The following is an 18,631-nucleotide window of genomic DNA, read 5'->3' as shown; positions in this document are numbered from 1 at the left end:
GAGGGTGGCACGGCGGGAGGGTGGCACGGCGGGAGGGTGGCACGGCGGGAGGGTGGCACGGCGTGAGGGTGGCACGGCGTGAGGGTGGCACGGCGGGAGGGTGGCACGGCGGGAGGGTGGCACGGCGGGAGGGTGGCACGGCGGGAGGGTGGCACGGCGGGAGGGTGGCACGGCGTGAGGGTGGCACGGCGTGAGGGTGGCACGGCGGGAGGGTGGCACGGCGGGAGTGTGGCACGGCGGGAGGGTGGCACGGCGGGAGGGTGGCACGGCGGGAGGGTGGCACGGCGGGAGGGTGGCACGGCGGGAGGGTGGCACGGCGGGAGGGTGGCACGGCGGGAGGGTGGCACGGCGGGAGGGCAACCCGGTGCCCTTCTCAGAATCCCTCTCTGGGTACGTCCCGTGGCCCTGCGGGATTACTCAACTATTTTGTATTTGACCAGGAAAGGCCCCACTGAGCTATGCAGCTCTTTTTCAGAAGCGACCTGACCACAAATGATAGCTCAACCAAGTGGCTTATCGCGTGGTAATGTATAGCAGCCGCCAAATACTCTAAACACGTGGTGATGTTGGTTCTAAATGGACGGAAAAACCGGAGGGCCTGGAGAAAAATCCACGTGACCACGGGTCGAGAAATGCAAACTACATATATACAGCAGCAGGCATCAGGGACGGGATGGAATCCACGACCTCCTGTACACCAGGCGATGTAGTTAACATCTCCTCGCCACCGCGCTAAATGTACGAATGAGAAGGCTCGTGGCGAACGGCGGCAATGATGTAGAAATGAACCTGAATTCAAACCCATACTCTTAGTGGTGGCTGCCTTAACGCTTTGATTGGATTAGCTCATCGTTTGGGGGCCACCCAACAACTTTGACAATCAAATTTCACAAAAGCCATGCAAGTCATCAGAACTTTGCTCATTTGCATACCAGACTTTATATTTATATATCCCCAGATTTTTGTTTATTTCAAATGCAAAACTCTACACCGACAAAAGAAGCTGTTTGTTAGTGCACCAAATGATGATATTGAAATGTAAATAAAAAAAAGCATTAATTTGTGTATCGTACAACAAACTTATTTATGAATTCACCAATCTAATCTACACCAATGAAATGACTACTAAATGCGACAGCAGCAATTGACAAACGCATTACAAACGGGGCAACTCATTTTAACACGTAGGAGGCTTTCGCGATCAAAATGAACCACAAGTGTTTTTCTGGGTTGGATCGCGTAAATATAAATGTGTAGGGTAGTGGCGGGTCTAACGACACATTTATACTTACACGATCTAACCCGAAAGAACCTCTATTAGGGACAAATAATATTGTGTGTACATTAACACATGAATGACCAAACATCTTCAGCGCAAACAGCACACCATAGTTTTAAAGGAATGAACCAATCTTATCGAGTTAATTAACGTTACATATCGGATTATTTTTGCATAGATTGGCAAACAGTAAACCTCTGGTTAGTCATCACGGTAACACGGTGGTTATGAAGGAGGGGAACAGCAGTCTCTCAACCCAGCGGGGCCCACACAGGACAAAGTTCACCCTGGATGTGGGGAATTTAAACTGCAGCATTCCCTCGTTGTTCACGAACTTGCTATCCGCGAATCGCGTCTGGAACTCTACACGACTGCTGCATCGAGAGAGAGAGATAAAGTGATGAGATATGAAGTGATGATGTGTCTGTCTATGCGTCTCCGTGTCTGTGTTTTGTCCCTCTCAAATTTAGCAATCTTTGGAACAACGTAATCAATCAGGTAGGGTGTTGACTATTATGTTAGCCGACTCTCTGTTGTATTGCATTATATTTCTAAGTTTACTATGTTTTTTTTCTCTTTCATTTGTACCTGATGATGATTGCTTGTGTTGCAATCGAAATGTCGTATGCCATTATTTCATTACTTTCTTCTTTCTACGTGACTTTACCGAAAAAAACAAAGAGAGATATAAAGTGTTGAGAGATAAAGTGATGATGAGAGATACAGCGATGAGAGAGATAGAGAACTTCTCGAAGCACCTGCAGACGTACGATATCTGAAGAGCCACTATCATCATGCGCCAAAGAAAATGCTAATTACGAGCATCTCCGGAACGTATCCCTCCGCAAACAATGAGGGAAGACTGCACCGATAACGGGACTCGAATGTTCCCGGCCTTTCCAAACAGCTAAACCAGGATGCGATGCGCCAAAGTGGCATTCTATAAATGTAAATAAAACAAAAAACCCTCACTTGGAAATCACCACCGAGTATAAAGAAAAAGGCACAGACTCTGACACGTTCAGTACGAATGCCACTCAACATCGTGGCGGTTAGAGGGGGGTGGTTTTCGACCACATCTGCTCCGTCTGCCGGCCCAACTTTTGCCGACCTGAGATCGGCAAAAAGCTCGTTAGATTTCTGGACAAACCTCAACATTTACCCCAAGGCACTGCCAACCGACGACCCACTTCTGTGGCAAATCCTCGATCTTCGCATCGTGAGCATGCCACGTTAGCACCCCAATCCCTCCTACGCCACAAGACCACCCGACTCCCCCTCCCCCCACCTCCCCCCAATAGGACAGGTTAGGAGTTCAACTCGCCCCAATACCGCTATCTCTCGGGCATCAATAGAACGAATAACAATTTGAGGCCCACAGAAACGTGGAATTTCTCACCGACGGCCTCAGGGAGTGTGACCAAAAAGGGGGAACGGAATTTCCCGTGCACGTTGTTGAGCGAGGAGACGCCGGCATTTCTGACACGGACGCCACCGAATTACAAAAATAAAGGGGCCCTTCTCTTCCCATTACATCGCAATGCATAAAATATTTTCAGGGCCCCGCGCGCTTTGCCATCCGCACACAGTGCCCGATGTTGCCAGCGTGATGCGCCGTCGCGTGTGACGTGTGCACGCTCTTTAAGCGTCACATGCATATCGCTTGAAATGAAAACAAAAGGTTAATAGTCCTCAAGAAACGCCTTTTCTTATCAGTCCATAACTCTTTTTACATTCCCAACGGAAGGAACTTCACTGGTGTGCACTTTTCCATAAACCCTGTTCTTTTAAATCCTTAAACCCGTCTTCACATGATTATATGCCTGTGGTTAAATCGGTACAAACTGGTTCTGTGTGACAGGGTGCAGAAACCACCCCTGCGTGCCGCAGTATTCGCGACGCCGGAACACTTGAACATCGGCGACGAGATGACGCCAAAGCTCACTGGACAGAAGAAAGAGCAAGTGGAGCGAGTCGTCCGTGCCGTCAATAATCGAAGAATTAAAGGGATCGGATATTGCTGTGGTTGTCAAAGAATAACTGTGAATGCCTCAAGGACCGTTGGCGATTGCATGATTTATTACCTTGTTTTTTTTCCCCGAGTACTGTACGTCATTTTTTCTTTTTTTTTTATATGTAAGAAACACTGATAATGTTGCCATTTGTAGGATGCGATATACGAGTAAAATCCAATGACATTAAGCCTCCGAAGCCATACGCAGGCCCTGCTTTGCTGGTGGACAATGCATCTTGTGAAATTGTGGCCTGCGATCGCCATTGGCGTCGCACTCGTGCCCTCTCGCTGCAGTCGGCACTCGGCGGCGGGCGACGGCAGGCGCGGAGCGTCCCCACGACGCAGGGGGGAGGGGGGGGCAGTGGCGCTCGTTAGGGGGGGGGGGCGGCGACGCTGCAGAAGGAGAGCGGCCGCGCTTTGCCGCCGCGTAGGGTTCGCGGTTCGAGCCCTGCGGTCGCCACACCCGGTTAATACCGCGGGCGCATTTGACGGTAAAAAAATATATATAATACCACGCGTGGTCCGCTTCAAAGCGGCCATCGAAGATCACAGCGGACGTTGGAGATTTCGGACCGCGTGCGCCTGCTGGACATCTGTGAAGAAGAGCTCCATAGCTCGTCGGCTTTCTCCAGGATAAAGAAGGATTCTGATTCCGAGATCCGTGTACGCTGTTTGAAGACGAGTAGGAAGCCGCGTGTGCCGGGCGTCACGGTCCATATTTGCCGAATTTGAAGAATTACTGAAGGCTACCCTCGTCTGCGAAGCGTAGCGCCTTACGCTACAAGAATTGCGCGAATAATTTTAATCTTGGGATGAACAGTCCCATTCCTCATGCTTTGTGGAGTCTCTTACACTTCACCGATAGCACCAGGCAGAGTAATCACCGCACGGCAATGACCAACAAGCCCCGCGCGACACGTTTTGGCACATGTTACCTGCACCCAGTCTGTCGAAAGAGACACAATGGGATGATGCTACCCACAGCAGGAAGCTAGCAATGACGCTTGTGACCTCAATGTAAGTGGAATCAGAATGGGGTTGCTATTGCTCTGAGTCCCATTTGAAGCCGAATGCGGGTGCATGCGATGGCAACTCACAGAGAGGGCGTTTACGTTTTAATTAAAAATTGAATGCTAAACCCAGAATATCCCAAATGCGAGTCAAACCCTTGAAATGCAATTTGCAGTTCATCTGGCGCTAGACATTTGATGGACATGTCAACCACTCTAAATCAAACGCAGGGTCACTAAGCAAATTACTCGATGACAGAGTTGTGTTAGAAATGTCATTATCTCAAAGGCAGAGGTCAAGATGCCACCACAGCCAATGCCATTCAAGCCCCACCACCTTACCACCACTTTATCCTGTCTGTTAAGATATTGCAAATGTTGGAGTCAATACCTCACCTCCAGGTTCTACTCCGTGTCTCATCACCACCACCACTGATTTGGCTTTAGGTCTTCCCCTTGAACACCAACCTCTGGCTGCCGCTGCAATGCCCGTCTCAGTCACCCACCCTCCCCTACATCCTGCCCATGTGTCCCACCCATATCACAACCTCTTCCATGAACTCCAAAGTTTATCAATGTCCACCCCAGTAAAATCCATCACGAGTTTTGACAGCAACGAACATTATTGACCCGTGGCCAAAAGAACCACACTTAGAAATGTGGCCCATCTCACGAGCCTGGCCCCTTTCTTCCAATGTGATGTTTTAAATGTCGCAGTACTACAACCAACGTGATGTTTTAAATGTCGCAGTACTACAACGGGATCTGCCGTTATGTGGACAGGCGCCCGTGAAAACGCGTTGTGACTCGGTATCTCCGAGCGTGTCAAGGAGGGGTATACAAGTCATCCCTGGACACGGTATATGGCCATAATCCCTCTGCCCATTCTGAGTCATGTAATAAGAGGTTCAGTCAACAGGGTTTGTTGGCTTGAGTAATCTTTTCAGGGCAAGAATGTTAACATTAACTCCAATTTAGCCTCTCTCGTTTATGACTTCAGTTTCCCTAAACGACTATGCAAAACCGATATAAAATACCACTTCTACGAGAAGCCAAATGTGGTTTCTCGATGATGGAGATGCTGGCCCCTGCTAATGGAATGTGGAATTTACACCCACAGCTCTGCGCAGCCAATGGAAGAGCTCATCTGAGAACCGAGGCACGAATTACAAATATTACATTTAGTCTCAGGATTAAAGAAGACTGGACGCATGAACTGCGGTCGAATATTTTCGGGAGTTATACTTTTAAGTAGAAAATGCGCAGCTCTGCAATTACTTGCTCAAGCCTGCAGAAGATATTTAAAGTGGGGAATTAAAAAAGAAAGTTCTAAATGCCCCCTGGGGTGTACGTACACCTCGTCAAATTAGCCTTTCCCACATTCTAAAGTCACTTACGCCAAACATCAACAGCAACACCCCCCATTTAATCCGAATCTCCGCTCATCACCCCTCTCGGTTGGCAAAGTCCAGAACACTGTGGGCCTCGGGAGACGCCGTTGGTTCGGTGGCGCGCACTCGCGCGCATCACCCGAAGAGCTTGATGAAGCAGGGGTGGCAGTAGGGCTTGTCGTTTTGCTCCTTGAACGTGCCCTTGTTGAGCTGCTTCAGGCAGAAGGCGCACACAAAGTGCTCGGGGTGAAACTTCTTGGCCATGGCGGTGATGCAGCGGCCCGTGATGGGCTTCTGGCAGCCGGAGCAGAGCGAGCCGCGGCGCTCGTGGTAGTGCGCCTCGCAGTAGGGCTGCCCCTCGTGCTCGAAGAAGCTGCCGTTGATGAACGGGGTGAAGCATTCCTGGTGGGCGCGCACGCACACGCGCCACAAGACGCGCGCGTAAGCACAGTTTAATTCATCGCGGTGGATGGCGTTGCTGAGAAAGCGCCGTGTTAAGCGTAGAAACGCGTCAAGCGAAAACAATCTCCCTCCACCCGCCCATGAGAATGAATGTAGCGGTGGAACCTGTCGCGTTCTGGCGAGAGACGACACGAACACACGCGCTCGTTGAGATGGCGGCACTAACAACTGAGACAAGGGTACCCTGTCGCGTACTGTATCATTCCGCGTACTGTATCATTCCGCGTACTGTATCACTGAGCTCAGTAGCGCAGCTCAAGTAGGCCGCCGTCAACCACTCAGAAACCACGTGATGACGGGGCACGTTCCGCGTCATGGCGGGCCGCGTACTACTGCGTTACAACGGTGTGCGCATTCCGCTTTGTAACGTTTGAGCAAAAGCGCGTCGAATGAACGCTACGTCTTAAAGCGAGGACTTACATTGAATTGTCCCCGCTCATTAATTACCTGATTCGTGCAAATTAGGCAAACAGAGCAAAATGATACGAGCCAGATATTTCAAACGAGATGGTACAAAAGAGACAAACACAATCGATTATTAAACAGCACGTGATGTGGCGAGGATTACCGCTTCGTTCTATCATTTGCCACTGCATCTATCGCCCGGTTTTCCGTCTCTTCCCCGGCTCCTTGTTTCCCTGCGTGAGCTATTTGCGTTTAATCTTGAAGAAAGGGCGGCGCTTACCCGGCACACAAAGCACTCTGGGTGCCACAGTGCGCTCAGTGCGGAGATGTAGTTCTCCACGATCGCCCGACTGCAGCCTCCGCACTTGGGGGCAAACATCTCAAAGTAATCTTGGCGGCAGTAGGGTTTGCCATCCTTCTCGTGAAAACCTGTCACCACAAACAAAGAGAAAACAACAACCCCGCAGTATAGCCTTAACAGACTGTTGGGGCAAGTGCTGTTATCGAGTAGTGCCTATGAAGGCTGGCACGGCACACGAGGGGGTGGGTGGCCAGCAGCACGCCCGACCGTCTCCCTAGTGGCGATGTTTACACACCGCGCCAGGTACTCATTTGAGGGTGAGTCGACCTAGGGGAAGCCCAGGACCGAGTTCAGATAATTATAATCGTCACTGGTGGTGTTTGCCGTGAGCGGGAATCGAACTTTGCTCGCCAGGTTGGTAGCGCAGCGCGATAACCGCTACACTACCGCTCCCCACCAGATAGACACGCGCACACACACACACAGGCCACGTAACACAACGTTCTCATCAGAAACTCAGACAGAATAGTGACACAAGAACAAGGTGTAACCAAAACAAAAAATCTTTCAAATGTATATATAATGAATGAACTGAGAAAACATTTTTGACATTCGTTCATAAGAATGAACGGGAACTAAAAACTATTTTTTTATTTTACCAGGTAAGGCCCACTGAGCTATATAGCTCTTGTTCAGAAGCGACCTGGCAACAAATGATGGATCAATGAAGTGGTTTATCGTGTGGAAATTTATAGTAGCCAAATTATCTAAACGTGCGGTGACGTTGATTCTAAATGTGGTGGGAAAAACCGGAGGACCCCGGAGAAAAATCCACGCAACTACGGGGAGAGAAAGAGACACGCAAACTCCAAATACACAGCAGCAGTCAGGGGTTGGGATCGAACCCACGACCTCCTGTAGTTAACATCGCCTAGCCACCATCGCGCTCCGAGCTCTTGTGGAGCTCTTGTGGAGCTCTTGTGGAGCAAGAGCTCGGTCTCATGGAGCCCCTTCTGCAGCAGCGGCTAAGCAAGCGATTGCAGGGCTGCACCTTTCCTATTTAAATAAAATTGTTTTTTAATCACCTGCGTATAATTTAGACATTCTGTCATTACGAACGGAACGCTGCCCTCACCTTCATCTCCGAAGAAGTGTCCGCACTGAACGCAGAAGAAGTGTTCCGGGTGCCAGGTCTTGTCCAGAGCCGTCACCACTTTCTGCGTCACACAGAGGCCGGCGCGCGCAATAAGTGGGGTTGACATGGTCGAGTGGTGGCGACGTGGCGGAGCGGTGGTATATATACCGCGCTCGCCGCTTGCCTTTTGTTTGAGGTTCAGCAGCTTTAGAGACCTGGCGACCACAACCCCGGTCAACACTGCGGCGCACACCAAGCACGGACGTCGCTTCGCAGCGGACAGCGAACGCCGCGTGGCGTCGTTCGGAAGGGTAGGCCACGTTTGTTGAGGGGCCGCAGAATAAGAATCGGCAGAATTACTGAGTTGGGTAAAACCGCACGGTGACATCGCACCCGACTGGCAAACGACGATCATCTACAAACCGCGGCGCCCCCTTCCCTTGCGACGACAGCCTCGCCGCTGTGAGGACAGCGCGAACCGCAACCCCCTTCGTCGTGGAAACAGCGACGTAGGATCCTTCTTGCCCCCGTGCGGGCACTGAACGTTTAAGCCACGAGCTTAGGGCAGAGGTCGCAATCGGGTACCCGATACCCGTACCCTACCCGATACCCGGCTACCCGTACCTGGCCGAGTACGGGTACCCGTTTGCGACCCTGGTGCGGTCGGGTACGGGTAGCCGCACGTGACTCACCGCAACCAATGAGTGAGAAGGCCGTGAGTCACTGGTGAGTAACCGTTTGTCACTCATTTCCCAACGTCTTGTCTCTTCTCACATATCAAGTTCCTAGAATCAACCCACCCGCGCCTGCAACATGGCTTCATCCGAGGGGTCGCAATCGGGTACCCGATACCCGTACCCTACCTGATACCGGCTACCCGTACCCGGCCGGGTATCGGGTAGGTTATGGGTAACCCGTACCCGGCTGGGTACGGGTACAACCTGGTGCGGCCGGGTACGGGTAAGGAATGAAAACCTGTTTGCGACCTCTGGCTTAGGGGCAAGGCGGCGCGCCCTTCACTTACATCCAAGATGGGGCCGCTGCAGTACGCGCAGCGCGGAGAGAAGAGGAAGTGGTAGTCCTTCTCGCAGTAGGGGAGGCCGTCGCGCTCAAAGAAGTTGCGAGCGCCGATCTCCTCCTGGCACTCGGTGCACACAAAGTGCTCCGGGTGCCACGTGCGGCCCATGGCCGTCACCACCTGCAGAGGGGCGGCAGCGGCGGCGTTGGCATCGGGCGACGCGGCCGCTCGCGTTTAATAAGAGCTTGAGGGCAAAGCGTGCCCCACCATCAGAATCGGAAACCTTTATCTTGTTAACTACGAGGTAAGCGTACCTTCGTTTGTCCTGTAATTGCCCGTTAACAGCAAACGCAGAATAAACCTGGGCGCGTTTTAATTATTACTTTTAAATAAAGTCACTTGAGCGTGCACCAAGGCAATTTTATTTGATGTAAAATGGCTTCCCATGACCACATTCAACCTACATAGGGGGCCGGATCTCGACAAATCCAGAATCACAATCAATATTTATACTGCAGGAGGAATCCGATGATCTCTTTCTTCACAGATGTCCAGCTGTGCGCGGTTCAGAAAGTTACAACAGCAAACAATACAAAAACATCGATAGGAGTGCCAAGTACAGGACAAGTAGGCAAATCGCTAAAAATAAATACGCAAAACAGATAAACGTATATAAGTTCAAATTGCATAAGTACACCGGTGTTTTTTGGAACAGAGATACGATACGCGGTCAACTCGTAAATTATCGGGGGGTAATGGGGCCTGGCGTAGGGTTGGCCCAGATAAAACAATCGCGGATAATGCAAACGTATATTTTATTCTCACACGACACGGTCGTTTGAGCTCCACTTTCTCTTTGTTTTTTTTTGCTTTCGTCGCGACCCAGGCGACCCTCCCCAGTATCATTCTGTTCTCTTGAACTCTCACCCAAATAAAACAAAATAACCTTGAGCCTCGATCTAAATATCTCTTTTAAAAAAAACCTCTATTATGGATAAATATTTCTTACCTGTCCGGCAATCGGCTTGTTGCAGGCGGCGCACTGGCCCTTGGCCAGGGTGGCCACCCCCTGGCGGTTGAGGTCAAACTGCAAGCTGCCCAGCATGCTGTCCAGCTGGTCGCCTGTTTGGGCCCCACCTTTGTTCTGGATCACACCGCCGGCCTGCCCAGGGATCTGTCAAAATGGCGGCACGCACGTGGCACGCGTTCACGCACACGCATCGGCACGTGCACGCACACACACTAAGAAAAAGATCCCCCGTGTAGCCTTAACAGACTGTCGGAGCAAGCGCTATTCGCGAGCACCCATGAAGGCCAGAACGGCACACGAGAGGGTGGGAGGCCAGCACCACGCTCAACCCCCTTTGTCTCCCCAGTGGGGATGTTTCCACACCACACCAGGTACTCAATTGTCGACCTCGGGGAGGCCCAGGACCGATTGAGATAATCATCACTGGTGTTGGCCACGAGCGGGAATCGAATTCGGGTCACCGGGTTCGTAGCGCAGTACGCTACCGCTCTCCACATTGGCGCATGCAAAACACACACACATGCACGCAAGCAGTAGCACGCACGCAAGCAGTAGCACACGCGCACACAACCACGCGCCTCCGATTAGCTCGGTTGGCTACGTACGGTGCGAAAGAAGTACACCATAGAATGATTCAACGTTGAGCCTTAGAGGAGGATGTGCACCTTAACAGTAAGTGCCATGAGTGAGCGCTTGCTAAGGCTGGCATAGAGAAACATGCAGGTGGGTGGTGATTGGCCAGAACCACGTGCAGCTTGCTTGGTATTCCCCCCACTGCTGATATTTACAAACTGCAGCCAGTTACTCAAAATAACCCTAACCCTGTAACTTCAGATTTTAAAAACAATTCTGTTGTCTGACTGGATTACTCTGCAATTATTATTAATCGTCGCTTTCATCACAGTTCTTCATTTTATTGGAATTTCGAGAGTAGTCATTGATATTGTAATCGTCAGCTTTCCATGTCGCTTAGATGTGATCGATATTCGTGAGTGTAGTTTTATTTTCATGTCCAGCACTTTTTAGATACTTCAATGTGAAAAGGCGCAGAATAAATTGGAGGTTATTATTATAATTCTTACTCGGTTAAGGCTGAGTCAAGCAATAGGAGGCCCAGGAACCGTTCAGATTCAATCTCCACAGATGGTAGCAGTGATCAGGAATCGGGAGACAAAAGTGATATGAAGACGCTTGTTAGGGCAGAAGCTCAGTTACTCACAAAGATCGCACGGAATCAAATAATGTCCAATTAAAAGTGCAACCAACGACCTGAACAAACACACCTCCGATGAGCGCGTGTTGACTATGTACGGCGCGAAAGAAGTTCAACATACATTTAGAAAAGTGTCTTGGACCATCGAGTGTATACTATCTGAACTCAGACATAACTAAGCCCATTGAAATAAGAAATCGCAGAGTAGCCCGGTTGAAAATGTTCCCCCCTCCAAGTAGACAATTAGTGCGGCTAAGATGTCTTGCAGCGACGTGTAAACATTGTTTACGGGCTGCTTTCAAGTGGAAGGCATCACGTTGCGCGCCGTGTGAAATGAAGTCACGGACCCGATGCGGCCCGGCAGCCCGTAGGAGAGACAGCGAGAGACGGGTGGCCACCAGTGAAGTGAGGTAACTTCCACTGCTGCCTCGTCCCGGAAAAAGGCCCCCTTCTCTTACACCCTGACGAACCCCAATGGGGATACGCGACTTTATGGACAAGGGATGTCCGGGCCGTGCGGCGGCGACACCGATATCAAAGCGTGGCGTTACCACCGCTGGCAACGGAGAGATGGGCCCCGCCTCTCTGATGCCCGTTCCGACGTTGCAGATTTTCAGACTGAAACGGTTGCCCGCGGCGCACGACTCACGCTGGTGGGGGGGTGGGGCGAGGGGGTGGAGGGGAGGGAGGGACTGGGGGGGGCGCCCCCACTCACGTTGCTCTGCAGCTTGAAGTCCGAGAGACACGCCATGAGCTCGTCCAGCTCGCGCGTCGCCGACGACGCCGAGATGCGAGCCTGCTGCGGCTGAGGCAGCGGCGCCCCCAGCATCTGCGGTTGGCCCGCACCGGCTGCGGGGCCCTCCCACTGGCCGCCGGGCTGCTGCTGCTGCTGCAGCAGCGGAGCGCCACCGCCGCCGCCCGGTGGGAGCCTGTTTTGGATCGCGCCGCCTTGACCCGCGGCCATGTTCATAGCCGGCTGCTGCTGCTGTTGTTGTTGTGCCAGCTGTTGATGCTGCTGTTGCTGTTGTTGATGCTGCTGCTGCTGCAGGCTCGGAGCGGCGTGGGAGGCTGTGCCGTGGCCGGCCGCGGCGGAAAGCTTCACCGACGGCTGCGACACCGGATGCGTGGCGACGGTCGTCCTGACGAACAACCCAACAGCATTAAGCGCGATTGTTAATTCAACCAAGTGGAAGACAGCAGGGGGCGGTAGATCAATATCCTGTGTTGTGCTGTACTGCTACGCTTTCACTCGCCAACTCTCATCGACCAGTGTGGTGAAGAAATAAGGTCATAAAACACCCACGACGGCAGACGAGCAGTGTGGAGATCTTCAGTCAACAATGGATTGATAAAGGGGCTGTATTATACATTTTAATCATATCTAATGGAACCTTTTTTTGCCAGTATAAAAATGTGCAAACACCAAATAGGCACCTACTGCAGACTTGATGCATTGCAATAGGTGTGTCTATTTGGTATTGCACATCTTAACACCTCCTGTGTTATTGACAGAAAAGGGTGAATCCTCTTCTTCTTTTTCCATTATTGTAATAATAATCAATTACACTTACGAGGTGCATTTCGTCCAATAATCCCAAAGCGCCCCCCACGTACAGAAAGCGAGAAATAGCCAGATCCAGGGGGGTGGTAAAATCACACAAAAGTCAACACATTCACCAATAACACCGCGGTGTAGCGCGTCGCCACACCTGGCGGCATCGGCGGGCAGCCCGGAGCCCTTCAACTCGCCGAGGAGGCTCTCCACGCTGGGCCGCGCTTGGGGCTGCGCCCCGCGGCCCCCCCCAGAGGCCCCTGCCGGGCCGAGGCCCTTGTCCCCGGCCGCTCCACCGGCCAGCGGTGCCCCCCCCGGGCCGCCCGGCAGCACCGCTGCCGCCCCTCCCTCCTTCCTGGGGAAGTCGGCGTCGTGGCCACCCGCCACTTGGCCGGTGGGGGCAACAACATCTGTGGGCGCGCACACACACACACACGTGCACACATTTTAGATTGAAAGCTCTTTACAACTGCTTTTTGTGTTTAGTTTGTTGTCCTTCCCCACCGCACCTCCGATTAGCACGGCTGGCCCTCGCCTGGTGTACAGGAGGTCGTGGGCTCGATCCCGACCCCGACGCCTGCTGCTGTGGCCTGCAGGCCGGATAGGGCCGTAGGCTTGCTTTCATATGGACCATGGCTAGCCAAGTCCTACCATTTGGAAACGGCTCAAAATCGATATATATTATTCATCGCTGCGAGCATCTCGGCCCACTCACTAATGGGACACTCGAGGGGGAATATTTTTGCAACTTGGCAACAACGACCGTCTGTCTCCAATATTGGCATGCTCCGCCGAGGCGAAACTGAATTATTTTATACGTTATTATCATTATTTTCGATAACACAAACTTGAATGTTAACGTGCGGTTTACACTGCCACAGGTACATCTTGAAGCTCTTATATTCCCGGCGTAATTTACATATTTAGATGTGCGCAACGACAACTTCGTGCGCGGTTCCGGAGCGCGGCATTCGCGGTGGTTTACCGTTGCCGGGCAAGGAGTACTGGTCGCAGTTGAGCTCCTGCAGGATGCGGTCGAGCTCCGACAGGTTGCTGCCCAGGCCGAAGGACGACGTGTAGGAGGGCGACGGCTCGGCCGACTTGGGCTTGTTCGGCAAACTGGGAAAAAATACGGCCAGTCACGAAAAAAACCACACAGCGCATACACTCGTCACGGGGCTCACGGGGGGGGGAGGCAGCTGGAGAAAACACACAGGGCCAGACTAGTTACACACAACTAGTGAAATACAGGGCCAGCTAGAGAAACAGCGGCAACTAGTGAAACTAAAAAACAATTAGTGAATTACAGCTTTAACTAGTCAAATACAGGACCACGTAGTGAAAGGCAAAAGTGAAATACGGCGTTAACTAGTGACACGCTGGCCAACGAGTGGAACAACGACTTGTGACGTGCCAAGTGAAAGAGTGGGGGTTGCGTCCAGCAGTGTTTTACATAATGCTGGCTACACCGCTCTTTAACATCGCGTCATTCCTGCCAAGTTCCATCTGGCAACGCTGTACAATTGGCATCCGCGGAGGTGCGAGAAGTCACAGACATAACGGGGAGACAGCCACGGAACCCCAGCCGACGAGTGCCCAAGCCGTGTGGTCTGCGAATCGGGGGAGATACTCCCAATGCATAATCCCAATTGGTTAATTTGCGGGCAATTGTTTTTGCTGGAACCCACGCACGATGTGTGTTTAGTCGGTCAGTTTATTTTGGGTAAGTTCCATTGAGCTAAGAAACGAATTTTCAAGAGTGTGCATGTATGATCAAGAACCTGGCAAAAACAGTCCACGAAGGGAGTTTTGGTAGCAGATTGAACCGTGCGAAGGGCTTTGCACACGGCAATGCAGAAAGACGGTAGGGACGTGGACTATGCATTGCACGCACGGATGCTCCGATCGCACAAGCACTATCAGAATCACGATCTTTATTTAGGCTGCAGGAGGAATTCCAATGAGCTGTGAAGTTCTTTCTTTCACAGACGTCCAGTAATGTCCACCAAGATTTCCAGTCAAGCGTTACTTCGCAAAGAGAGTTGCAATAATTTCGTCCCAAGCTTGTCGTAAATGACAATTACACAGTGTGTCAAGACATTCTTTGGTGATGCTGCTGCTGCGTTGGCAGTGGCACGCAAGGACAAAACACAAAACTCAAGCCACTGAATCAATACTAACGTGGCTTTAAAAGGAGTTGATCAGAATCAGCATATTTATTTATCCTAGAGGAATCCGATGAGCTCTAAAGCTCTTTTTCACAGATGTCCAGTAGGGACATGGGGTAAGAACGTTACAACAACAAACAATACAAAAACACAATAGCAGTGCAAAGCACAGGAAAAGTAAACAAATGACCCAAACACAAACAAATAAAACTAAACCATCCCCATCCTACCAGGCAAAGCCCACCGAGGTATTAACTTTTTCAGAAGCAACCAGGCCATAAATAATAGCTCAACGAAGTGGCTTACCATCATGTGGAAATGTTGTAGCAGCCAAAAACTCTAAACAAATGATGTTAATTCTAAATGTGGAGGTAAAGACCCGAGGACCCAGAGAAAAATCCACGCTCCCAAGGGGAGGAGAGAGAGAGACGCAAAATCCAAATATACAGCAGCAGCAGCAGGCGTCAGGGTCGGGATCGAACCCACGACCTCCTGCATACCAGGCGAGGTAGTTAACATCTTGCTGCAGGGTAGACGTTTGCATCTAATTACACGAGGTGTCAATCTTGATTTGAAGCTTTCGTGACTGCAGGAATCCAAACTCTTTGGTTCTTTCGGTAAGCAGACATCGTGCTGCTCGCAGCAGACATCGCGCCTGTCGCCATTTTCACCTGAAGACGATGGTTTGTGTTGCTATCGAAACTTCGTGATTTATTTCGTTTTATTTCTACCTACGTGACTTTACCGAAAGAACCAAAGAGTATGTACATGAGGTGCTTTAGAAATGTTGCAGTTGTGCTTAAATGCATGACACAGCGTACGTGAATGTACGCGAGTGGATGAGACGAGTGAGCAAACTTGCGGGACGCGCTACCCACCTGTAGATGTGTTCGTGGTCTCCGGACGCAGCCACCATACGTGGGGCACCGGGAGCGCCAGGCCTCGCCTGCCCCTTGCTGTCCGCCACCTTGAAGGCGCAGAAGGGCATACAAGACGCGGCTTCTCAAAGTGGTGCAATAAAAACAAAACTCGAGCTAAGCCGTGGCCTCGCAAACTCTGCTGGACTAGCGCTGTGCCACATCACACAAGCGATGCTCAATGTTGTCACGAAATGCTTGTGGTTTCTTTTTTTTATTCTTCTTCTTCTTGTATATGGCGTAGTGAATAGCAACCTAAATTATAAATATCGACATCTATTTAAAAAAATGTTTTTACCAGGTAAGGCCCCACTGGCTATCACCAATGATAGCTCAACTGAAGCAGCTTAATCACGTGGAAATTTATAGCAGCCAAATACTTCAAACGAATGTTTCTAAACGTGGAGGGAAACCCTGTAGGATGGGGGATGGTTTCGTGTTGTATTTGTTTGTGTGATTTGTTTACCTTTCTTGTACTTTGCACTCCTATCGTGTTGTTGCAACTGTTTGTTGTTGTAACGTTCTTACCCCGTGCCCCTACCGGACATTTGTACAAAAAAAAGCCTTATAGCTCATCGGATTCCTCCAGTATAAATACATATTCAGATTCATCGGAGAAAGCTGGAGAGCACAACCACAAAACGCCCGACACTAGCGGCGATACAGCCAAACGTCTGGCGCCCCGGGATGAAGCACCTGGTTGTTGTAACTGGGGACGTAGGCGGGGGGTGGCGGCGGGCGAGGGTGGAAGTCGTCCGAGTCGCCGCCGCCGTTGAGCGCCTGCAGGGACGGCGGGGGTGGGATGGGAGGGGGCACGTCGTCCCCTGGCCGCGCGCGCTGCGCGTGGCTGTTGCCGAAGGCGGCGTGCGGCCCGCCGCCGTCCCCGGGATATGCCGTGGGCACGGTGTACGGGTCTTCCTGGAGGAACGCCGGACGCTTGGACAGGTGCGACGTGGTCGACTCCAGGTCGGCGAGCAAGGCAGTCTGCGAGCGGGCACACGAAGGGACGCGATTCGTTGAGGGCAGATTTGAATCCACCTCGCACGGCCGTCGACAGACACCGCTAATAGCGGTGCATTTACGAATAAAATGAAAAGGACCTCAGGTCTCCCTCGTAGAAGATGATTTTGTGTCGATGCTCGGGGGGTCCTCACCAGGTCGCCACACGGCCACTGCCGCCATTGAGAAGCTGCTGGTAACCTCCATAGCCAAGATGCTGCATATTGTGTGTACGTTGAACTTATTTAGCACCTCATTTTAAAAGCTAATAATAATTTATACACATTCATATTTGTACTAGTCCTATTGATTCATCATCATCAGCCATCATCGATCCTCTGCTGGATGAAGGCCTCCCGAAGGCATAGCCATCTCTCCAAGTCAAGTTTATTTTGTTTAATCGGGTAAGAACTCAAAAGAGTGACAGTGCTGGGATGTAATGATCCATCTAGCTCCTAGAACACGAGCCGATTTCACCACTCCACACTCTGCGGTGGACGCACTCCCGGTCACGTTCCAGTTATCGTGGTGAATGTAACTCTCATGGAGCGTGTCTATTTGTAAGCCCAAGCCAGCCGTTTTCATCTGACCCTCACGACGAAAGCAACACGCTCGGCAATGCACGATCATCGGTTTTTCTTCTGACCCAGGCGAGTGTTTCAAAGCCAGCGTCTTTCCACTAAACTATTTTTTATTTTATCAGGTAAGGCCCACTGAGCTATGTAGCTTTTTTAGAAGCGACCTGGCCATCACAAATGATAGCTCAACGAAGTGGCTTATCGTCACGTGCAAATTTATAGCAGCCAAATACTCTAAACACGTGATGTTACTCTAAATGTGGAGGGAAAAAAACGGAGAATCTGTAAAAAAAAATCCACGCGACCATGGGGAGAGAGACACGCAAACTCCAAATATACAGCAGGCGTCAAGGTCGGGTTCGAACCCACGACCTGCCATATACCATGCGAGGTAGTTAACATCTCGCCACCGTGGCGCCGCTAAAACTCTTAATTCAATGCAACGTCACCGTTTACGGTGCACCAATGCATCTGGTTTAAATTTTGTCTACTTTTTTTTCATGCTTATATTGCCATGTAATGGACAATTAATATATTTTAGTAAAAAAGGGCAGGGACTAGGGCAGCGATGGACAACCCCAGACTGTCGTCAGTGGACCACATGAGTGGCCCTCCTCCACCTCAGTGGGCTGCATGCTTGACACCGCGCTCGTGCGCTCATCGTCACGTGACGCCCACGCATCACCCCAGAGACACACCGAGACCAGGCCACCACGAGGGGCTGCAAGGGACGCATGCGGCCCGCGGGCTGCAGGTTGCCCACCGCTAGAATAGCGCCGAGCACCGAGGAGCGTCGATTGTCGCGAACAGCCATGCGAGTGTAAGCACTCATGAATTGGCTATGAACACATATGAACACCTTCTAGAGGAACAGCAGAGGTTGGGGAGGGAGTGGGGGAGGGGGGGAGATTTGGTTCCGGATCACCGCCTATAGTTCCTCATACCTCCGAGTCGTTCCCTCCCAACAAATACACATATTTGTAACCACATTGACTTTCCCGCCATGTACAAATATACACACACACAACTTACAGGAAACCCTTGAACATCGCGTGTTTATCATTCGCGGATTCCCTGTGCACCGATTTAGTTAACGCGGAGGTTAGTTTTGGCCTTCCGCGGGTGTACACGGAAGTATCCCTCGAGAAGCATCTCGAGT

At 51.2% G+C, this 18,631-nt stretch overlaps 1 protein-coding gene across 1 annotated transcript; it reads right to left on the bottom strand.

Annotated features, from left to right (window-relative positions):
• Positions 1 to 1,230: 1,230 nt before the first annotated feature.
• LOC133348730 (paxillin-like) lies at positions 1,231 to 18,286 on the bottom strand. The gene is made up of 11 exons (XM_061561665.1): positions 18,185 to 18,286; positions 16,592 to 16,879; positions 15,857 to 15,945; positions 13,796 to 13,929; positions 12,968 to 13,220; positions 11,974 to 12,397; positions 10,025 to 10,189; positions 9,022 to 9,195; positions 7,998 to 8,079; positions 6,842 to 6,990; positions 1,231 to 6,096 (listed from the first exon to the last, which is right to left on the bottom strand). The coding sequence occupies exons 1-11, from the start codon at positions 18,284 to 18,286 to the stop codon at positions 5,830 to 5,832; spliced, it is 2,127 nt and encodes a 708-aa protein (XP_061417649.1). The 3' UTR covers positions 1,231 to 5,829.
• Positions 18,287 to 18,631: the final 345 nt, after the last annotated feature.

The sequence above is a fragment of the Lethenteron reissneri genome, chromosome 28 (genome assembly GCF_015708825.2).
Source record: "Lethenteron reissneri isolate LAM-NWPU_2019-01 chromosome 28, ASM1570882v1, whole genome shotgun sequence".
Taxonomy (NCBI): Eukaryota; Metazoa; Chordata; class Hyperoartia; order Petromyzontiformes; family Petromyzontidae; genus Lethenteron; species Lethenteron reissneri.
Note: the sequence above shows the minus strand (reverse complement) of the source record. Positions and strands in the feature narration are given on the sequence as shown.